Source organism: Neocloeon triangulifer, unplaced genomic scaffold, assembly GCF_031216515.1.
Source record: "Neocloeon triangulifer isolate White Clay Creek 2 clone unplaced genomic scaffold, ASM3121651v1 ptg000005l, whole genome shotgun sequence".
NCBI lineage: Eukaryota > Metazoa > Arthropoda > Insecta > Ephemeroptera > Baetidae > Neocloeon > Neocloeon triangulifer.
Window position 1 is genome coordinate 2,220,536 of NW_026775548.1, and position 16,219 is coordinate 2,236,754.

A 16,219-nucleotide genomic window follows, 5' to 3' on the forward strand; every position below is an offset into this window, starting at 1 on the left:
AGCTGCGACCGACAAGTTGCCTACCTAGTTAGGCGCTTTCATACTTATAATCATAAATTGGATAATATTTTGTTGTTTTAGTAATTGATGTTGAATTCAATCAAAGGAGCTAAGAAACATAAATTGAGCAAAATGTTTTGATTCCGCGAAAACAAGATTCGAGCCCCACAGGAGAATTAATTTTGAACTACTAATTTTATAATCCCAGGTTTAAGATGTATGCTAAATTATATTTTCTAGTTCAATAAACAATAATATTACAATATAATTTTCTTATTTTCAATTAAAAAATTAAAATTTTGGATTAGTACTATGAATTTAGTATATCATTTAGAACTATTTTGGGTAATACTAAGAAAAAAAAGTTAAGAATCGTCCTAATATCATTTTATTATGTACCAAATGGTAGTACCGATTTTCACCTGGGTATTGTGTGTTGTATGGACTTCAAAATAAATATACAACAAAGATTGCAAAATAGTTAAAGAAAAGGCATCGATTAAAAAATTTAATTTGTACATTTATTTGAATATAAAATTTGTTATTGTTCAGCAAAAAGCACAACATTAATAATTAATTATAAATTCTTTATTGTGTCAAAAGCAAAAAAGCGAAAAAAATATCATGATTAATTTTTTTTTTGCAACAATCAAATATTATGCTCCGATTGTTGTGATGAGCAAACTTTGTTCAGTTATATTTCAATACCTGTTTTCTTTATTATTGAAGAAAAATTGTGTATTTTGAGCCACTTCAGACATCAATCAAACACTAGCAAACGAACGAATGTCATTGCGCACGTGGTTTTGGCGGCAAAACGGTTAAAAACGAGTAAACAGGCACGGATCGCCCGCCGCCGCTGCTTCCGGTGGTGCGTTGGTTTCGCGTGTGACGTTGCGCAGAGGCGATTGGCGCGCGCTCTGTCGGCCGTGGAAGGAACCGAGGCCAACAAGAATTCACACGTCGAGCCAGCCACCTCTTTTTTCCCGTTTCGTTGCATGGGCCAGACAGCATGAGTGCTCCAGCCGCACCGACACTGCACCGAGGAATCGTCAAACAGGTGAGCACCGGCCCCCGGAGGCCTGCGGAGGCGGCACCGCCCCCGAAGGACCGCCGGCCGGCCTCCGGAGCACGGCCGCCTCCGGTCGTCGCTGGGGCGTTCGCTGCGGCGTGCATCGTGGCACTGTGGCCGTAAACACATGGCCGACTGGCACACCGGGGGCGGCGGGCCGCCTCCGACCGCCCCCAGCACCAAGTTTTCCTCCGAGGAAAGGCCTCCGGAGGCGGCACATTCGATTCGAAACGCCACTTTTGACCTGACCGGATTTTTAAATCCGGCCAGCTGTTGTGGCTTTTGATAGAGACGAATGCCGCCCCCGGAGGCGGTTCACTCTTAGACTTGGAACTAATTTTTCCCTCTTTGCAGATCCTCTCAGGGGACTCTGTGGTGATCCGTGGTCCTCCGAAGGGAGGCCCTCCGCCGGAGAAGACGATCCTGCTGTCCAACATCTTGGCCCCCAAGTTGGCCAGACGTGCTACCACCAGGTCAACAAGGATTTCACCCTCTTCCCCACCCCTAAAGCTAGAGTCACCCTTCAAAATCCATTTATAATTTAAATCTTTAAAGAAGTTTTACTTATCTGCTAAAACAATCTGTCATTTCATTCAAAACTATTCAACTGGAAACTTTCCTTTTTTTTGTACCAAATTTATTCAAAATTTATTCTCATGCTCAATGGAAAAAATGTAATTTCAGCGCTGACGAGACGAAAGATGAGCCGTTTGCTTGGGAGGCTCGCGAATTCCTGCGAAAGAAGTTGGTCGGGGAGAGTGTTCTTTTCACCCTCGAGAAGCCCCCAAATGCCACTAGGGACTATGGCGTCATCTACTTGGGCAAAGGTAAATTCTATGAATGAAATACTTATGCGTATCCAAAGCCCAGCATTTCGGTGGCCTAATTATTTCACTTATCTTGACCTTGAGGTCATAATCACATGATTGGAGAATTATTATCTTTGTGGCTTTGCATAATTCTTATAATCCGCAAATAAGGAGAAATTGAAAGCGAAATTCCATCATAAATTGCTTTCTAATTATTTTCAAAAAAAATAAAATAATCAATTGTGAACTTTTTAGACGCAGCCACCGGCGAGAATGTGGTCGAGACCCTTGTGTCCGAGGGTCTGGTGTCCGTCCGAGTTCGTGACCCGTCTCGTCCATCGGCCGAGCAGGCCCGCCTGCTGGAGATCGAGGCGGCCGCCAAGAGCGCTGGCAAGGGCAAGTGGAGCCCAAACGCTGCGACCCACGTTCGAGACTGCAAGTGGAACATCGAAAACATGAAGCATTTCGTCGAACGCAACCAGGGCAAGCCCATCAAGGCCATTGTGGAGCACGTCAGGGACGGATCGACGGTCAGGGCTTTCCTTTTGCCCGACTTTTACCACATCACCCTCATGATATCCGGCATCAGGGTTTGTTTTTCATAGTAAAATTCAAAATTAATTCTAAATTTGGAAATCAACAGTGCCCCCAGACCAAGATGGAGAACAACCCAGACTCGGTTTCTCAGCCCTATGGAGACGAGGCCAAGTTCTTTGTCGAGTCAAAACTGCTGCAGCGCGATGTTGAGATCATCCTCGAATCGGTCAACAATGCCAACTTTGTTGGTTCCCTCGTCCACCCGGTAAGACTTAAGGATGAGATGAATAATTGATTTTTTGTGGGACTTTTTATCACATAATAATCGACAAATAATCACTTATTGTCAAAAAATGTAGCTCATAATGATCAGGATGGTCCATCTGAGATGTTATTATTTCTTTTTTTTAGAATTTTTTTTATAAGGGATTTTCTTTGAAATTATTATTGAAAATACATTATTGCTGAAATAATTGCTAATTAGCAAAAGAAACAAAAAAAAATAGAAATAAAATTAGTTCTTTCAATTTTAAATTACAAGGTTTGCAATTAAAAAAATGTTTTTCGATAATTCAATTCAAGTTTTTAAATAGCTTTTTCTTAAATTTCTTTTAAATAAGGAAAAACCAATGCGGTTGTAAAAAAAATTGATCAAAATTTATTTGGCCTTTTCGCAAGTTTAAAGATTTAAAAAAAAAATCTAGTCTTCATTTAAAATCTTCTAATAAATTTGCAGAAGGGAAACATTGCCGAGGCTCTTCTGTCTGAGGGTTTTGCCCACTGTGTCGACTGGTCCATGGCGCTGGTGAGCTCCGGCTCAGACAAATTGCGCGCCGCTGAAAAGCAGGCCAAGGAGAAGCGGATTCGCCGCTGGAAGGACTGGACGCCGAGCGCCGCCTCTCTGCTCACCGGCAAGGAGAAGGAGTACACGGGCACCGTGATGGAGATTGTCGGGGCCGACGCCCTCATCGTCCGTCTGTCCAACGGCCAGGACAAGAAGATCTTCCTGGCCTCCATCCGCCCCCCAAGGCTGGCTGAAGAGAAGCCCAAGGAGGGAGAGGCCCCGAAGCCCCCTCAGCCGAGAGACAAGAGCTTCCGCCCACTCTACGACATTCCTCACATGTTCGAGGCCAGGGAGTTTCTGCGCAAGAAGCTCGTTGGCAAGAAGGTCAACGTGGTCGTCGACTACGTCCAGCCGGCCTCTGACAAATTCCCTGAGAAGACTTGCTGCACCGTCACCATTGGAAATGCGTAAGGGTCTTTTTCTTTATTAAAATTTCTTTCGAAGTTGCTATAGAAAAGCCATTCCAAGTCAAACCATTATATAATTTTATAAAACTTAAACTAAATTGTTTGGTAAAAGGAAAAATTTGATATTTTTATTGAAAGTAATTTTAATGGTCATAAATTTATTTATTAATATTTTTAAAAGCCATCCTTTGGAATTTCAATTGAAATCAATACAGATACAAATGTAAATTAAAATCTAAGCTAATTTTTAACTGATAAGTCTTGATTTAAATAATTCGTCACAAAAACGCATTTTTTTTCCAAATTACTTTAAACATATAATTTAAATTTCAGCAATGTTGCCGAAGCCATGGTGTCCAAGGGCCTGGCCACTGTGATCAGGTACAAGCAGAACGACGACCAGCGCTCCTCGCACTATGACGAGCTCTTATCTGCCGAGACCAAGGCCTCCAAGGGCCTCAAAGGTCTGCATTCCAAAAAGGACACTGGCTTGAAGCGAGTCAACGAAGTGTCTGGAGTGAGTTTCAAACCAGTAATAATTTCGAAACATTTCTTACATTTTAAAAATTACAGCAAAGCTCCAAAACATACCTGGCTTCATTCCAACGTGCGGGACGTCTGCGGGGCGTGGTTGAGTTTGTTGCCAGTGGATCCAGGATGAGAATTCACATCGAATCTGAGTCTTGCGTCATCACTTTCCTGCTTGCTGGTCAGCAGTCCTCAAAATTATAAATAACTTATAGATTTTAATTTTTATCTTTGGCAAATTTTAGGTATCAGTTGCCCTCGTGGATCAAGACCAGCTGCAGGTGGACAGGGCAGGGTCGAAGGTGAGCCTTTCGGCGAGGAGGCCCTCCTGTTCACCAGGGAGAGAGTTTTGCAGCACGATGTTGAGATCAAGGTTGATAGCACCGACAAGGCAGGCAGCATGATTGGGTAAAATTTTTGTAAATACTTTCATTATTTGGATTTAATTTATAATCTGGTTTAGCTGGTTGTGGGCCGAGAACCACAACTTATCGGTGCTGCTGGTTGAGGCTGGTTTGGCAAGTGTGCACAACACTGCCGAAAAGACTGAGTTCTACTCGCAGCTCAAGAGAGCAGAAGACAGTGCCAAGGCCAAAAAGGAGAAGGTTTTTATTATTTTAATTTTTTCACTGGAATTGGTGTATTAAACGTCAACAAAAATTTAGATTTGGAAGGACTACGTGGAGCAAGAAAAGACTCAAAACGAGGACGACATTCCCGTCGAAGATGAAAAGGCGCCAGTCGAACGCAAAAAGGAGTACACGGCTGCGTACATCACCGAAGTGGCTGATGAGTTGCATTTCTATGCTCAGAAGGAGGACCAGGGATCCAAGCTGGTCGCCATGATGGACGAGCTGACCCAGTCTTTCAAGACCAACCCACCTCTTGGTGGCGCTTACACCCCTAAGAAGGGTAAATTCAAATGATTTAGTGAAAAGGATCTTAAATTCCAATATTCATTTTAGGCGATCTCTGCGCCGCCAAGTTTGCTGACGGCAACTGGTACAGGGCCAGAATTGAGAAGGTTGCCAAGGGAGGTGCTGACGTGGAGGTTTTCTACGTTGACTACGGCAACAGGGAATCTGTTTCCACCTCAAGATGCGCTGCCCTGCCACCAGCCTTCACTGCTCCCAAGCCCTATGCTCATGAGTACACCTTGGCGTTGGTGAAGCTGCCATCTGATGTGAGTTTTTTTTTTTTTTTTGCTAAATTAATTATTAAATTAATTGGAAAATCTCCTAATTTTTTTGTCAGTGTTCAATTATGAATAGAATAATTATGATTAGAAAACCGACTGACACAAATATGACAAAAAAAAGAAGCCTGATTTTCTAAATTTTAAGGAATGGGAACATATCATTTTTAGTCCTTCAAACACAACACTATTTGACATATTGAATATTTTCAAAACTCCCATGACATATATTAATTAATAATTAAATTAACTATAATATAAACTTAATTCAATTATTTTTCACAATATTTAATATTGCATTAATACACACCTAAAATTTAAAGTATATTTTATTCATATTTATACCCACCTACTATTTTATTTAAATAAAATACTTTTCATTATTTGGTTTTAGGTTGAGGACAGAGCTGATGCAATTGACGAGGTGAAGAAGGTGCTCATCACCAACGACCCTGTCTTCATCAACGTCGAGTACAGAGTGGGCACCCAGGAGTTTGTCTCGGTCGCCACTGACAAGGAGGGCAAGGACGACATCATCAAGTACCTTCTGGAGGAAGGATTCTTGCTGTTGGAGAACCGCAGAGATAGACGGCTCAAGAAACTGGTCGGTTTTTATTTTCCATTGTTGAGGATTTACTTAAAAATTAATTGCCCCCCAGATGGACGAGTACCATGCGTCTCAGGAAGCTGCCAAGAGGGCACACGCCCGCATCTGGCAGTACGGTGACATCACCGAGGACGACGCCACCGAGTTTGGCATCAAACGCTAATCGAACAAGCCGGTTGCGACATGGGGGCGACGCCAGTTTTCCCGAACCCTGATTTTATTGCGAGACTTGCCCACGAAAACCATCGAGAGGGTGGTCTGCGTGCACCCCCGTGTTTCGCCCAAACATACATACAAAAAAAAAATCACCCAAGCGAGAAACAACAACTACTGCCCCCACCCCAGTGAAGAAATTTGAATGATTACGGGAACAGACTGGAGGATTTTTGTATCGCGGAGAGATTTTCTTGCTGGAAATCTCCCCTCTTTGGAAATCCACTTGACCAGACAGGAATTTATAAAATATGCTGATTAATAGTTGATTAAGGGAATACTCGAGGTTAAGAAAATTTATACACACAGACAGACAGACACACACACTTAAAATGATGAACCCTTTTTCCCACCCCCGAATGCATTGTGTGAATGTAGAGATTGTTTCAAGAGCTGTGATGTCAAATGTGAACTCTTTTTAACGATACGTTGAACCTCCCCAGGCGTCGTTGGTCAGGGGTCTAGAAATTTGTGTGATTGCGAGAGAATGAGCTGGAGAAAAAACGTCAAACAGACCCACACATTGAAAGAAACACCTCATTTTTTTTAATGATTCTTTATTTCACAATTTGGTGCCGTCAATCACGAAATTTGCTTACGAGAAAGAGCTGCTTGAAGTGAGCACTGGACAGTGCCTTAATTGTTAACAGTTTTAATTGAGACAGCCGTCGCATTATTTATTTTGCGCAGTAGGGACGGACATTGTACTTTTTGCATTGCCAAATTTGTGCAACCAGACGACTGATCTTTTTTATTGATTTCATTTTCTCCGTAAGCAATTGTATCAAGAAAACCTATCCCCAAATATGCGTTTGTGATAAAAATAAAGGAAAAGTAACCCTCTCTATATAATTTTTGGCCTAACGGATTCGTGGAAGAGAAGCTTTTCGATTCAAAGCCCGATTTTAGATTTCCATTTTTTTATTGTTAATTTTTATACTGTGTTTGAATCATATCAAGAAGAATGTTTCCAATCCCTATCGCAGCCATCGGAGAAACTCAAGCGCTTCCTCTCCCCTGTAATTTCATTGGTCTACCACTCCATGTTTTTTTAGCCTTTAAACGATTGATTGCTGTTTGTTGTTGCAATTCATTGTGAATGTTTTTAGTTTGACAGAAGATATCCCGCTGCCGATTACTAATTTTTGTATTCGAGTAAACTAACTGATTAGGTTCTTTGTTATTTTGGGATATGGGGGTCACGTTAAAATAAACAACTCATAAAAATATAAAAAAAAAATCGTTTCTTTTACTGCTTTTACTGTTCTAAATTCCTTTTTCTAATATGAATTTTCTCTGATATTGACTGCGTTTCTGTGGCAACGGATTGTTGAGTGGTTTGTCTGTGGACAATAAGTTGTGAAAGTGTTGATTTTGGCAAAGTAAACTTTATTTGTTATTATGACAAGCCAGGCTCGGAATAGTCTAAAAGGTGGAGAGACCTCTGGTCCTTCTGGTTTGGTCGCCAGGAAACATGAGAAGGGTCACGTGAAAATGACGATGGTGCGGAAAGACGGTATTATGTGAGAAAGCATAGAACGCGTTGTGTGTGGTTTTTCCAAGCGCAGAAAATATGTTTTAGGAAAGAGCTCATCGAGAGGGAGGAAAAGTCCAAAAGCGAGTGGGAGGAAAAATTTGGCTTTTTAAAAAATACTCATAAAGTATTCTTATTTATACTGCATACTGAGAAATCAAATAATTATAAAAATGCAACAGGACTTTCAAAAAAGATTGATTGAGCTAAAATTAAGAGAACCATCAAAGGAGGAAACTGCAGATTTTAACAGCTCAAAAACGCCAACCGGAGATAAATTGCCCAAAACAACCTCTGGTAATTTTACTTCTAATTTGATTAATTCAATTTAAGTTCTTTTGCGAGAAGGTCTTGTAGGATGGAATGCAGATGGAGCTTCACTGATAAATGCAGTGGCAGGACCTTTGTACATTTCTCCAAAGCTGACGCTGAGAGCTGAGGGATCTGTCCGAAGCAAACTGATGGAAAACCAAAAGCACATTATCCTGGGGTGAAATTTATGTATTTTTGTACAAGAAAACAACCGGTTCACGATGAAAAGCTTTTTAATTCGCCATGTAATTACATATGCAATAGGAGAGATAATAAATTACGGTAAAACATAAAAATGCCCCAAAGCTTAGAGATGTGATTCTCGGCTCTTGAGGTTTGATTTGTATTGGATATAATGCAGAATTCCTTCGGGATTACTTTTTTAACTTTGAATTTTAGACTCGCTCCCTAAACCTGCTTTATCAGAGGTAAAGTCCTCATTGTCACAGTAAAATTTGTGCTCAAATCGCAAAGAGTTGGGTACGTGAACTTGACTCTACGTAATATATTGGAATAAAATTTGTCAGAAAGGTGCATTTTGAATTTCGGCACTAGCTCTCGTCTGAAGTTTTAAATGCAAGCATTGAATAATTTCATTTTTTTTTTTGTGTAAATACAAGAAACTCTCTGTCCGATTCGGTGTCTGACTCTTTTACATAAACTCTCAACTCCGTAACAAATAGGCCTGAAAGCAAATCGGCCTCATGAATCAGGGCCCGCTTTTTCACACTCGACATTCTTTTACATAGTTAACAGCCTTTTCCTTGAAAAGATGGTCAGCAATTAAATTTCAATCTAGAAGGCACAGTCGCACCAAATGCTGTCGCCTCCGCACAATTTTTTGTAGAATTTCAAAATTTAGGGCAGTGTACAAAATTTGTTTGAAAAGTTCTTATAAAACGCTCAAAAGCCATTCCAGGTGAAAAACAAAATAAATGCACTGAATGGTTCAAAGGTCTGGATAAATCTACTGTTCCATGCATGAAAACAACTACGAACACTTTGCTGGAATGGCCACGAAATGCATTAACATTTTAAAATCTTCTTTTTTTGGTTAAAAATTTGGCCTCAACTGCAACAAGACTTTGGCAAACGTAATTTCAACAGCACCGCAATTTTACCCAACAACTAATTCATTAAATTCTCCACAAAGGCGTGACATAATAAATAACTTGCTACTCTCTTGTGTGATGTTTTTTTTCTTCGATCGATCAATCGCTCCAGTCGTGAATTCACAGAACATTTTTCACCCAGTCCTTTTGTTCTTCAAAGTGATATGACACATATACTTTTGTTGTATAGTTGATTATCCGTTAATTACTATAGAGGCAAAGAGCATAAAATTCTCCACCAATGACTCAGTTGACGTCAGAACGAAAGCAAGCAGAAAAAGATGCTGGAATTGATCGTTTCGGCGCTGATCACGCTGCCAGCAGCGTTTTTATGTTCTTTGGCGTGGCGTCCTCATTTAAATGTTTGGTTGTGTACCTGCATCAAAAATTATAAAATAAATTTTGAATAAAATTTTTTGTCTCTACCTTAGGGCGTTCAAAAGTCCTTCCGATTTCACTGCAGGCTGTTCTTTCAACAACTTCACACAGCCTTTCACCTGTGATTAAAATTTTATAAATATCAAAATTGTAAAATTTAAATAAACTTACATCAACATTCGACGCTTTGACGAAAGCACCTTGCGGGTGAACATGGTCGTAGAGAATCACCAAGCCGACCATAACTCGTAAAACAAACAGTTGTGTTTCCTCTCTTTGGAATTGAGCCATCAGTTGCCTGCAATTTATAGAGGTGATAAATTTGAATTCATTTATGAATCAGAAAGAAACTTACGGACTTTCCAGCATTCGCAGGCAAACTTTTGCCATTGTGCTCAAGGTTTCGGTCGTGTTCTCTATTGGAATGTCTGTTCTCTAAACAAATACAAAATATAAATCAATTTCTTTAAATTGGTAGTAAAATTTTAAAGAAAAAAATGATTGGGCATTTCAATGAGGCCTTTGGCAGAAAGTTTTTTTTAGGAAACGTTCATTTTGAGTTTATATGCTTAAGGGCTTTTAAAAAGGAATTGACATCAGGGTACACGTGGAAATTCCCATATTTTTTAATTAATTGAATCTGTCGTTTCTTCTTTAAAATTGTTATCAACTATAGTTCCAAAATGGAACAAGTTTTGTGGAAATTTTTTGAAACCAATTTAAAAAGTTCAATTAATAAAATCATAAGAAATTTTAATTAAAAATCAAAACTTACTACGCTAACAAATAGCGAGACCGCGTCACTGAGCACCCTCAGCATAGGGGTGGCGTGGGCATAGAAGAGAGACATGCGGTTTGCCAGCTCCGTGCTGACCTCCCTGGCATCAGGACCGTCGTCGCTGGTGCTCATTCGTTGGCGGGCGATGGTCCTTCGGTAATAACTGAAGTCATTTTGAATCGCTGGAGTTTTCATCTGGTTGAAAAAAAATGTCATTAATTAAAAAATATAAATAATAAATCTGAGCAAACCTTATTTTCGTCGAATTTCAGGACAAACTCGAGGATCTCTGCGAACTGTTTGACCAGAGCTTGTTGCGTTTCCAGGTGTTGGGTCGGAATCATGTCCCCTGAACACAACTCGCTCAGGATTTGGGGAACAATGGCCTCTGAAGTTAGGAAGAAATAATCAAGATTTCAGATTAATTTAATTCGAACCAACCTAATTCCATGGAAAATTCAAAGAATCGCTTCAGTTTCGATACGAGCGGCAAGACCGCTTGCAAGGCTCGTTTCTGAGACTCCTCGGTCGGATTGGAAATGGCCTGAAATTTCAAAACTAAGTAACTTTTGCAAAATACAAAATGAATCAATCACCTCTCGTATTTCCTTTCCCGCTCCTTTGTACTGTTGCAGTTCGTCCAGAATCATTTCCGAATTCTTCAGCACTTTCTGGACAACGCCAAAGGTCTTTTGTTCAATTTCTGTTGGTTGAGCATCTGCGGAAATAAAATAAATTAAAGAAAAGAGAAAATTAAATAGTTAGATTAAAAAAATCTTATTTGATTTAAAACGAAAATAGATGATTATAAAATTATAATCTCATGTGATGCCTGTTGATGTGTGTCACCAGCAAGTGGTCGATGACTAATCAACTGGTCTTTCTCTTTTTATATGAATAAATTATTATTGCAAAAAGCAACTCTTGTGTATTAATTTTTGCAAATTTAATTGATAATTACTTTCAAAGTCGAGATAGACGTCGTATTTTTGAGGAGAGCAGCAGGTGGACGCGTCGTCCCTCGCCAAAAGACTCAGAAGTTTGCCCATTTTCGTTCACTGCTCGTCAGGTTGTCTCAGTCTCTGCTGCTGCTACTCGTCGTCCGTCATTATCCGGCCAGATGTTGAGCAAATCTGCCGAAATTAATTCGAGAGTGGCGATTAGAAAGGTCGAGGGGTCGATTGGGGACGCGGGTTGGGCGGATTTCGGGGTGTTTTCGAGACTTACAAACAAGGAACTGGTGCAGAATTTATCACAACCTGGGGCACAACCCAGCAACTCGTCGTTCCTACGCCCACTTATTTATATTTCTGCACGTATTTTATTCGCTGTCGCGTGCGACATCTGTCGGTGGAAAGTGAAACTAATCACAAGTGAAAGGTTGTTGCATCAAAGGGGCATTGAACTTTTGAGTTTACAGGTGAAGTAAGGGTGAGGTCGTTATATGGGAGTAGTTTAAAAAATTTCAAATAGGAAATAAGTCGAAAAAAAGGAAAATAAATTGAAATTTAGTTGTATAACAATTTTTTTATGCATTTTTTAAATCTTATTAACACTTATTGAAATTTTAATCCTTTTTAAATAATATGATTGTAATATATTTTATAAAATGAAGGACTCCGATCAAATATCAAATCAAGTCTTTACAACTAGAAAAAATTAGCGATTATTTGAAGATGTTTATGATTGACGTTTATTTTAATTTAATAAAATTCTTTTGATCTTGAAGTATATATAACATAATAAATTTGTAAAAAATTAAGTTTAATAAATAATAATATTAATAAAAAACATAATTATAATTAATAATAATAACAATAGCAAAAAATATACAACAAAGATATAAAAGAACTTGTTCGAAAACCAAAATTAAAAAACGTTATCTTTAATTTTATTAATTTAATAATTAATTAAATTATTGAAAAAAAAAAACAATTTTGGCTCAACTCTCTTTCTAATTTTTTTGAACCCTTTTCTCGATGATCCTTGCCTTTTTTGCCTCTAGAAATCTAAATCTGTGCCGTTCGCAGGCGTGCTTTAGCTTTTTCTTTAAAAGTGTGTTCTGGTGAATCTCTCTTTCGCGCCTGTTCGGAATGTCACTGTGAGCAATGTAAATAGCAGTGCTGCTTCCGAGCAGGATTAAAACAGACCCAGCAGCCGGCGACGACCGACACACACTCAATTCCAGTGCGTCGTGCTTTATTGTTTGTTTGCGGCTTGAGCCAAGTAGGGGGTCTGCGCGTCCGCATTGACATAGTGAAAGGGGTGATTTGCCGGCAGCGAGTTTAAATAAATCTTTTGCTGCTCGCGCAAATCAAATAAATGCAGCAGTGTTCGAACTTTGCACCTAAAGTCATTTTTATTACTAAAAAAATTCGCATATAATTATTTCATGCAAACTCCCAAAACTAGATTTGATAAAAAGTATGAAATCATTATTTGAATGAATTTTTTCTTTGTCCATACATGAGAGTTTGTTTGAATTCTTTTTCGGAATCAAATATTTATTTCAAAGTTTTGAGAGAATTAATTATTATTTTTATTTTCCTCTTTCAAAATAAAGGAATTTAATTACCGAGAAGCCAAAGGAACGTTTTTTTGAAGGAAAAAAATGCCTAGGCCTGGAAAGCCACACCAGCCACATTTTCCCCTGTAAAGGATGCCAACGTCTTTTTGTGGTGAGATAAATGTAGAGCAATCTAATCTTCCTTCAATTAGAATTTTAATTACTAAAATGTGTTTGAAAACGGTTTTGACATGCAAATATTTCAGTATTTAATAAAATAATTATTAATTATTTCCTTTTCTTTAAAACTTTTACCTTTTTTCAAAAGAGAGAATATTTATTTAGGCCTATTACCATTTTTTCTCTATCTTGCTTTTTAGCAAATTACATTACATGTAAAAAACACCAACTGTTGAGTTCGGCTTTTGCTGATAAAAATGAGATAAGAGGCCAGGATATTCGATCTGTTTATGGTTGGTCGCGCTTGCAATAATTAAATGGGCCGCCATAAAAAAATGTAACAATAACAAACAGCCAAGGCAGATTACAGAGACAGAATGGATTTTTTTTAACTGAAATGTTCAAATACAATATTTTATTTTTCTCGTTGGAGTGTACTGAATTAATTTCCTTTGGAATTAGGAAAACTGTCATCTAATAAATATTTTTATTTTTTATTATAAAATTTTAAATGGACGAATATTGAATTAAAAGGGTTGATCATGATCAAATAATATATAAGGCCTCAACCCAATCTTACCAGATTAAAAGTTATAGTTTGTTGTTTATTTTTTTTTACTATCATCTACTTTCTGTTTCATTCAATGCATTAAATAAATAATTTTTTTAATGTTTCAAAATTTGATCCTTTTCATGGTTTAAATCAGTTTTAAATACTAATTATTCGCATAAGCAAAACAAGTCTTAACAATAATACAAGCCATTTTGGAAATAATTTAACCTTCATTGTTGTAGATCCTTGATTTGATGCACTTTGATAAGTATTTAAAGAAAACTCCACTTGCATCTATCCCACAACTTTTCTTGCAGTTTTTGAAGCAGTTTTTTTTTAAATTATGAAAAAATTCAATCAGACCACAATTTTCTATCCATTTATCCTTTTTGTGAAAATTTGTCCCATTGTTGAACTTCTAACTTTGTTACAGTGAAATATGAATCTTAAAACATATTTACTTTAAAAATCTTCCTAACATCGAGAACACGTCGCATAAAATCTCTTTTTGCAGATGAGAAGCTTTGCAAGAAAAGTGTGAAACTCTCTGTGAGATAAGCCGTGTTCTTTGTTCAACCTTACACGCAGCATGACCCTGATGCTTTTTCTTTATAATATCTTTTTGTTCTGCGTGTCGCCGAATTTCATCCGGCGGGACCAAGAGAGATGATTGTGGCGCAGACTCATTATTTCTTTCAGCACCAGCGAACCGTGAAAGCATCCCAATACCAAAAAAAAGAGATCTCTGCTTATTTGTTTGAGCCAAAAGAGAGCTGGCTCGTCGCGCATTGAAAACGAAAATGTAAATCGGCGGGCGTGACATCACTCACTCCTAGCAGCTCTACTTCCCGCTTCCTGTTTTCGAATTGGGCTCCCAGCCAACGATATAAATTATCTTTGCCTTTGATTTCTCTAAACCATTCACAGAAACCAAACTGCCTGATAAATTTAATAAATAGAATTAAATTAAAACTGTAATTTTTTATAATTATTTTGTTAAAATCACATTTTTTCATTAAAATTATTGTAATGATTTAATTAAACCTCAAAGAATTATTTTCTTGCAGAAAGATTTAAGTCCTGACTGGTTTTACATTTTACCAAATGCTTCATAATCTAAGTAAAATTATTTTTGTAAGGTTGAGGGAAATAGAAGGCTGATAAGTGATAAGGAACTTCCTTTGAAACAAATATTTCAAATCTTATGAATGGTTTCGTTTGCGGTCGTGTTATTTCCTTCATGAAATCACAAAAAGAGTGTTCGCAAATGTATTACAATATATTAAGTACGACACCAATAAAAAAATCCGTTCTTGTACATAATTTGGAGTTTTGAATAAAAAGTAAAATAGGCGGGTGGGATCTAAAGAAAGGTTGTGTTAAAATGTTATACTCACTTATGCTGCCAGAGCGTCCAACAAGTGGCTCCAATTTTCTAATTAGTGGCTCGATCGAAGTTTAAAAAAGCAACGCGGAGAACGAGAGCGAAGCACTGAAACGAAATGCACACGACACTCGACTGCGACGGCCGCAGAGAGCAGTGCGCATGCAGAACCGTGAAGAGAGGGTCGCCTGCGTTGCTTGTGCGCCAACCGCGGAAAGGCAGCTTTTAGATAACTCCGCCGGCCGTCTCTCATTTTAAAATAGTTTCAGATTTTAAATTGTCATCATTGATGTCAAAATGAACATTTATAATCCCTTAAAAATGCTGAAGCACCAAGACTGATCTCAAATTGATATTTCTTCCTACTGAAAATTGCTTCAGAATAGATGAACTATTAATTTTAGTATTTCTTAAAAATTCCTACCTGTAAATTGAAATCTCGAGAAGTTCACATAAATAACTCATTTCTAGTAAAATCTGGTATTTTATATCAGTGGTTGATAGTGTCCTAGATATACAAATCCAAACTTTTATTTTATTATAATTAATTTTCAATGTTAAGGTTTCTTTTTATTGGCAGAACAATCACAACAATGGTAGCTTAAAATTTGCTAACAATGTAAAAATTCACTGAAACTTCTCGAAATAATAACAGAATTATTTTAAGATAATTCTAAAATTTAAAAAAACATCTCTAAGTAGTAAAAAAAAACTCTAAGAAGAATTTTTTCCCAGGAAAACAACTTTAGAATCAGCATGGAAACAATTCCCTAAATTCCATTGTTGGAATTCATTTTGGAGCGAATAAAGAAAATTAAAAAGAATATTCTCTGTAGTTTAGTTATCGGAGTGATCAATTTATTAATCAATCCTATAGATACTCGGCGGATAAGGTCTTTTTGATACATAATTTTAATAGGGTACTGTTTTTTACCAACAATGCAATGTTTCCCTCCGAAGGATTGTTTATTTTTTAAGGACATTTTACAGGCATATTTGTTCCATAAAATAATAGAAGCCATTTTTTACAATTCTTGGAAAACATTATTTGGAATTTTTAGCCTCCATTGTTGATATGTCTTTGTCAATTAAGATAAAAATAAAAATTAGACAATTTAAAATAATAATAATTCATCTCCGATTTAAAATCTTTTCGAATGGCGCCCACATTTGCATTATTTATTGCAGAGAATTAGTTGGTTGTCGCGAGGTGAGATGTCAGTGCAATATTTGAGCAGCAGCAGCGGTGTTCGCCGGCAGTGCCGCTCTG

The 16,219-nt window shown here is 37.8% G+C and overlaps 3 protein-coding genes across 4 annotated transcripts; 2 read left to right on the plus strand and 1 right to left on the minus strand.

The window, feature by feature from the left end:
- Window positions 1-905: 905 nt before the first annotated feature.
- Window positions 906-7,452, plus strand: LOC132193844 (staphylococcal nuclease domain-containing protein 1). The gene is made up of 14 exons (XM_059614766.1): window positions 906-1,060; window positions 1,427-1,545; window positions 1,757-1,899; window positions 2,137-2,471; window positions 2,525-2,683; window positions 3,155-3,669; window positions 4,003-4,186; window positions 4,243-4,378; window positions 4,443-4,605; window positions 4,661-4,802; window positions 4,863-5,109; window positions 5,163-5,380; window positions 5,787-5,996; window positions 6,052-7,452. The coding sequence occupies exons 1-14, from the start codon at window positions 1,013-1,015 to the stop codon at window positions 6,160-6,162; spliced, it is 2,730 nt and encodes a 909-aa protein (XP_059470749.1). The 5' UTR covers window positions 906-1,012; the 3' UTR covers window positions 6,163-7,452.
- A 133-nt stretch (window positions 7,453-7,585) lies between these two features.
- LOC132193940 (uncharacterized protein C20orf85 homolog) lies at window positions 7,586-8,525 on the plus strand. Its single transcript, XM_059614915.1, has 4 exons — window positions 7,586-7,735; window positions 7,795-7,873; window positions 7,929-8,043; window positions 8,095-8,525. The coding sequence occupies exons 1-4, from the start codon at window positions 7,614-7,616 to the stop codon at window positions 8,238-8,240; spliced, it is 462 nt and encodes a 153-aa protein (XP_059470898.1). The 5' UTR covers window positions 7,586-7,613; the 3' UTR covers window positions 8,241-8,525.
- LOC132193938 (CYFIP-related Rac1 interactor B) lies at window positions 8,274-15,109 on the minus strand. Of its 2 annotated transcripts, none has more exons than XM_059614914.1 (10): window positions 14,963-15,109; window positions 11,288-11,459; window positions 10,923-11,044; window positions 10,768-10,870; window positions 10,578-10,714; window positions 10,324-10,521; window positions 9,904-9,983; window positions 9,720-9,846; window positions 9,597-9,667; window positions 8,274-9,546 (listed from the first exon to the last, which is right to left on the minus strand). In XM_059614914.1, the coding sequence occupies exons 2-10, from the start codon at window positions 11,373-11,375 to the stop codon at window positions 9,480-9,482; spliced, it is 993 nt and encodes a 330-aa protein (XP_059470897.1). In that variant the 5' UTR covers window positions 11,376-11,459; window positions 14,963-15,109; the 3' UTR covers window positions 8,274-9,479. The 2 variants fall into 2 exon arrangements, with proteins under 2 accessions (XP_059470897.1, XP_059470896.1); XM_059614913.1 differs by lacking the exon at window positions 14,963-15,109 and adding an exon at window positions 11,554-11,679.
- Window positions 15,110-16,219: the final 1,110 nt, after the last annotated feature.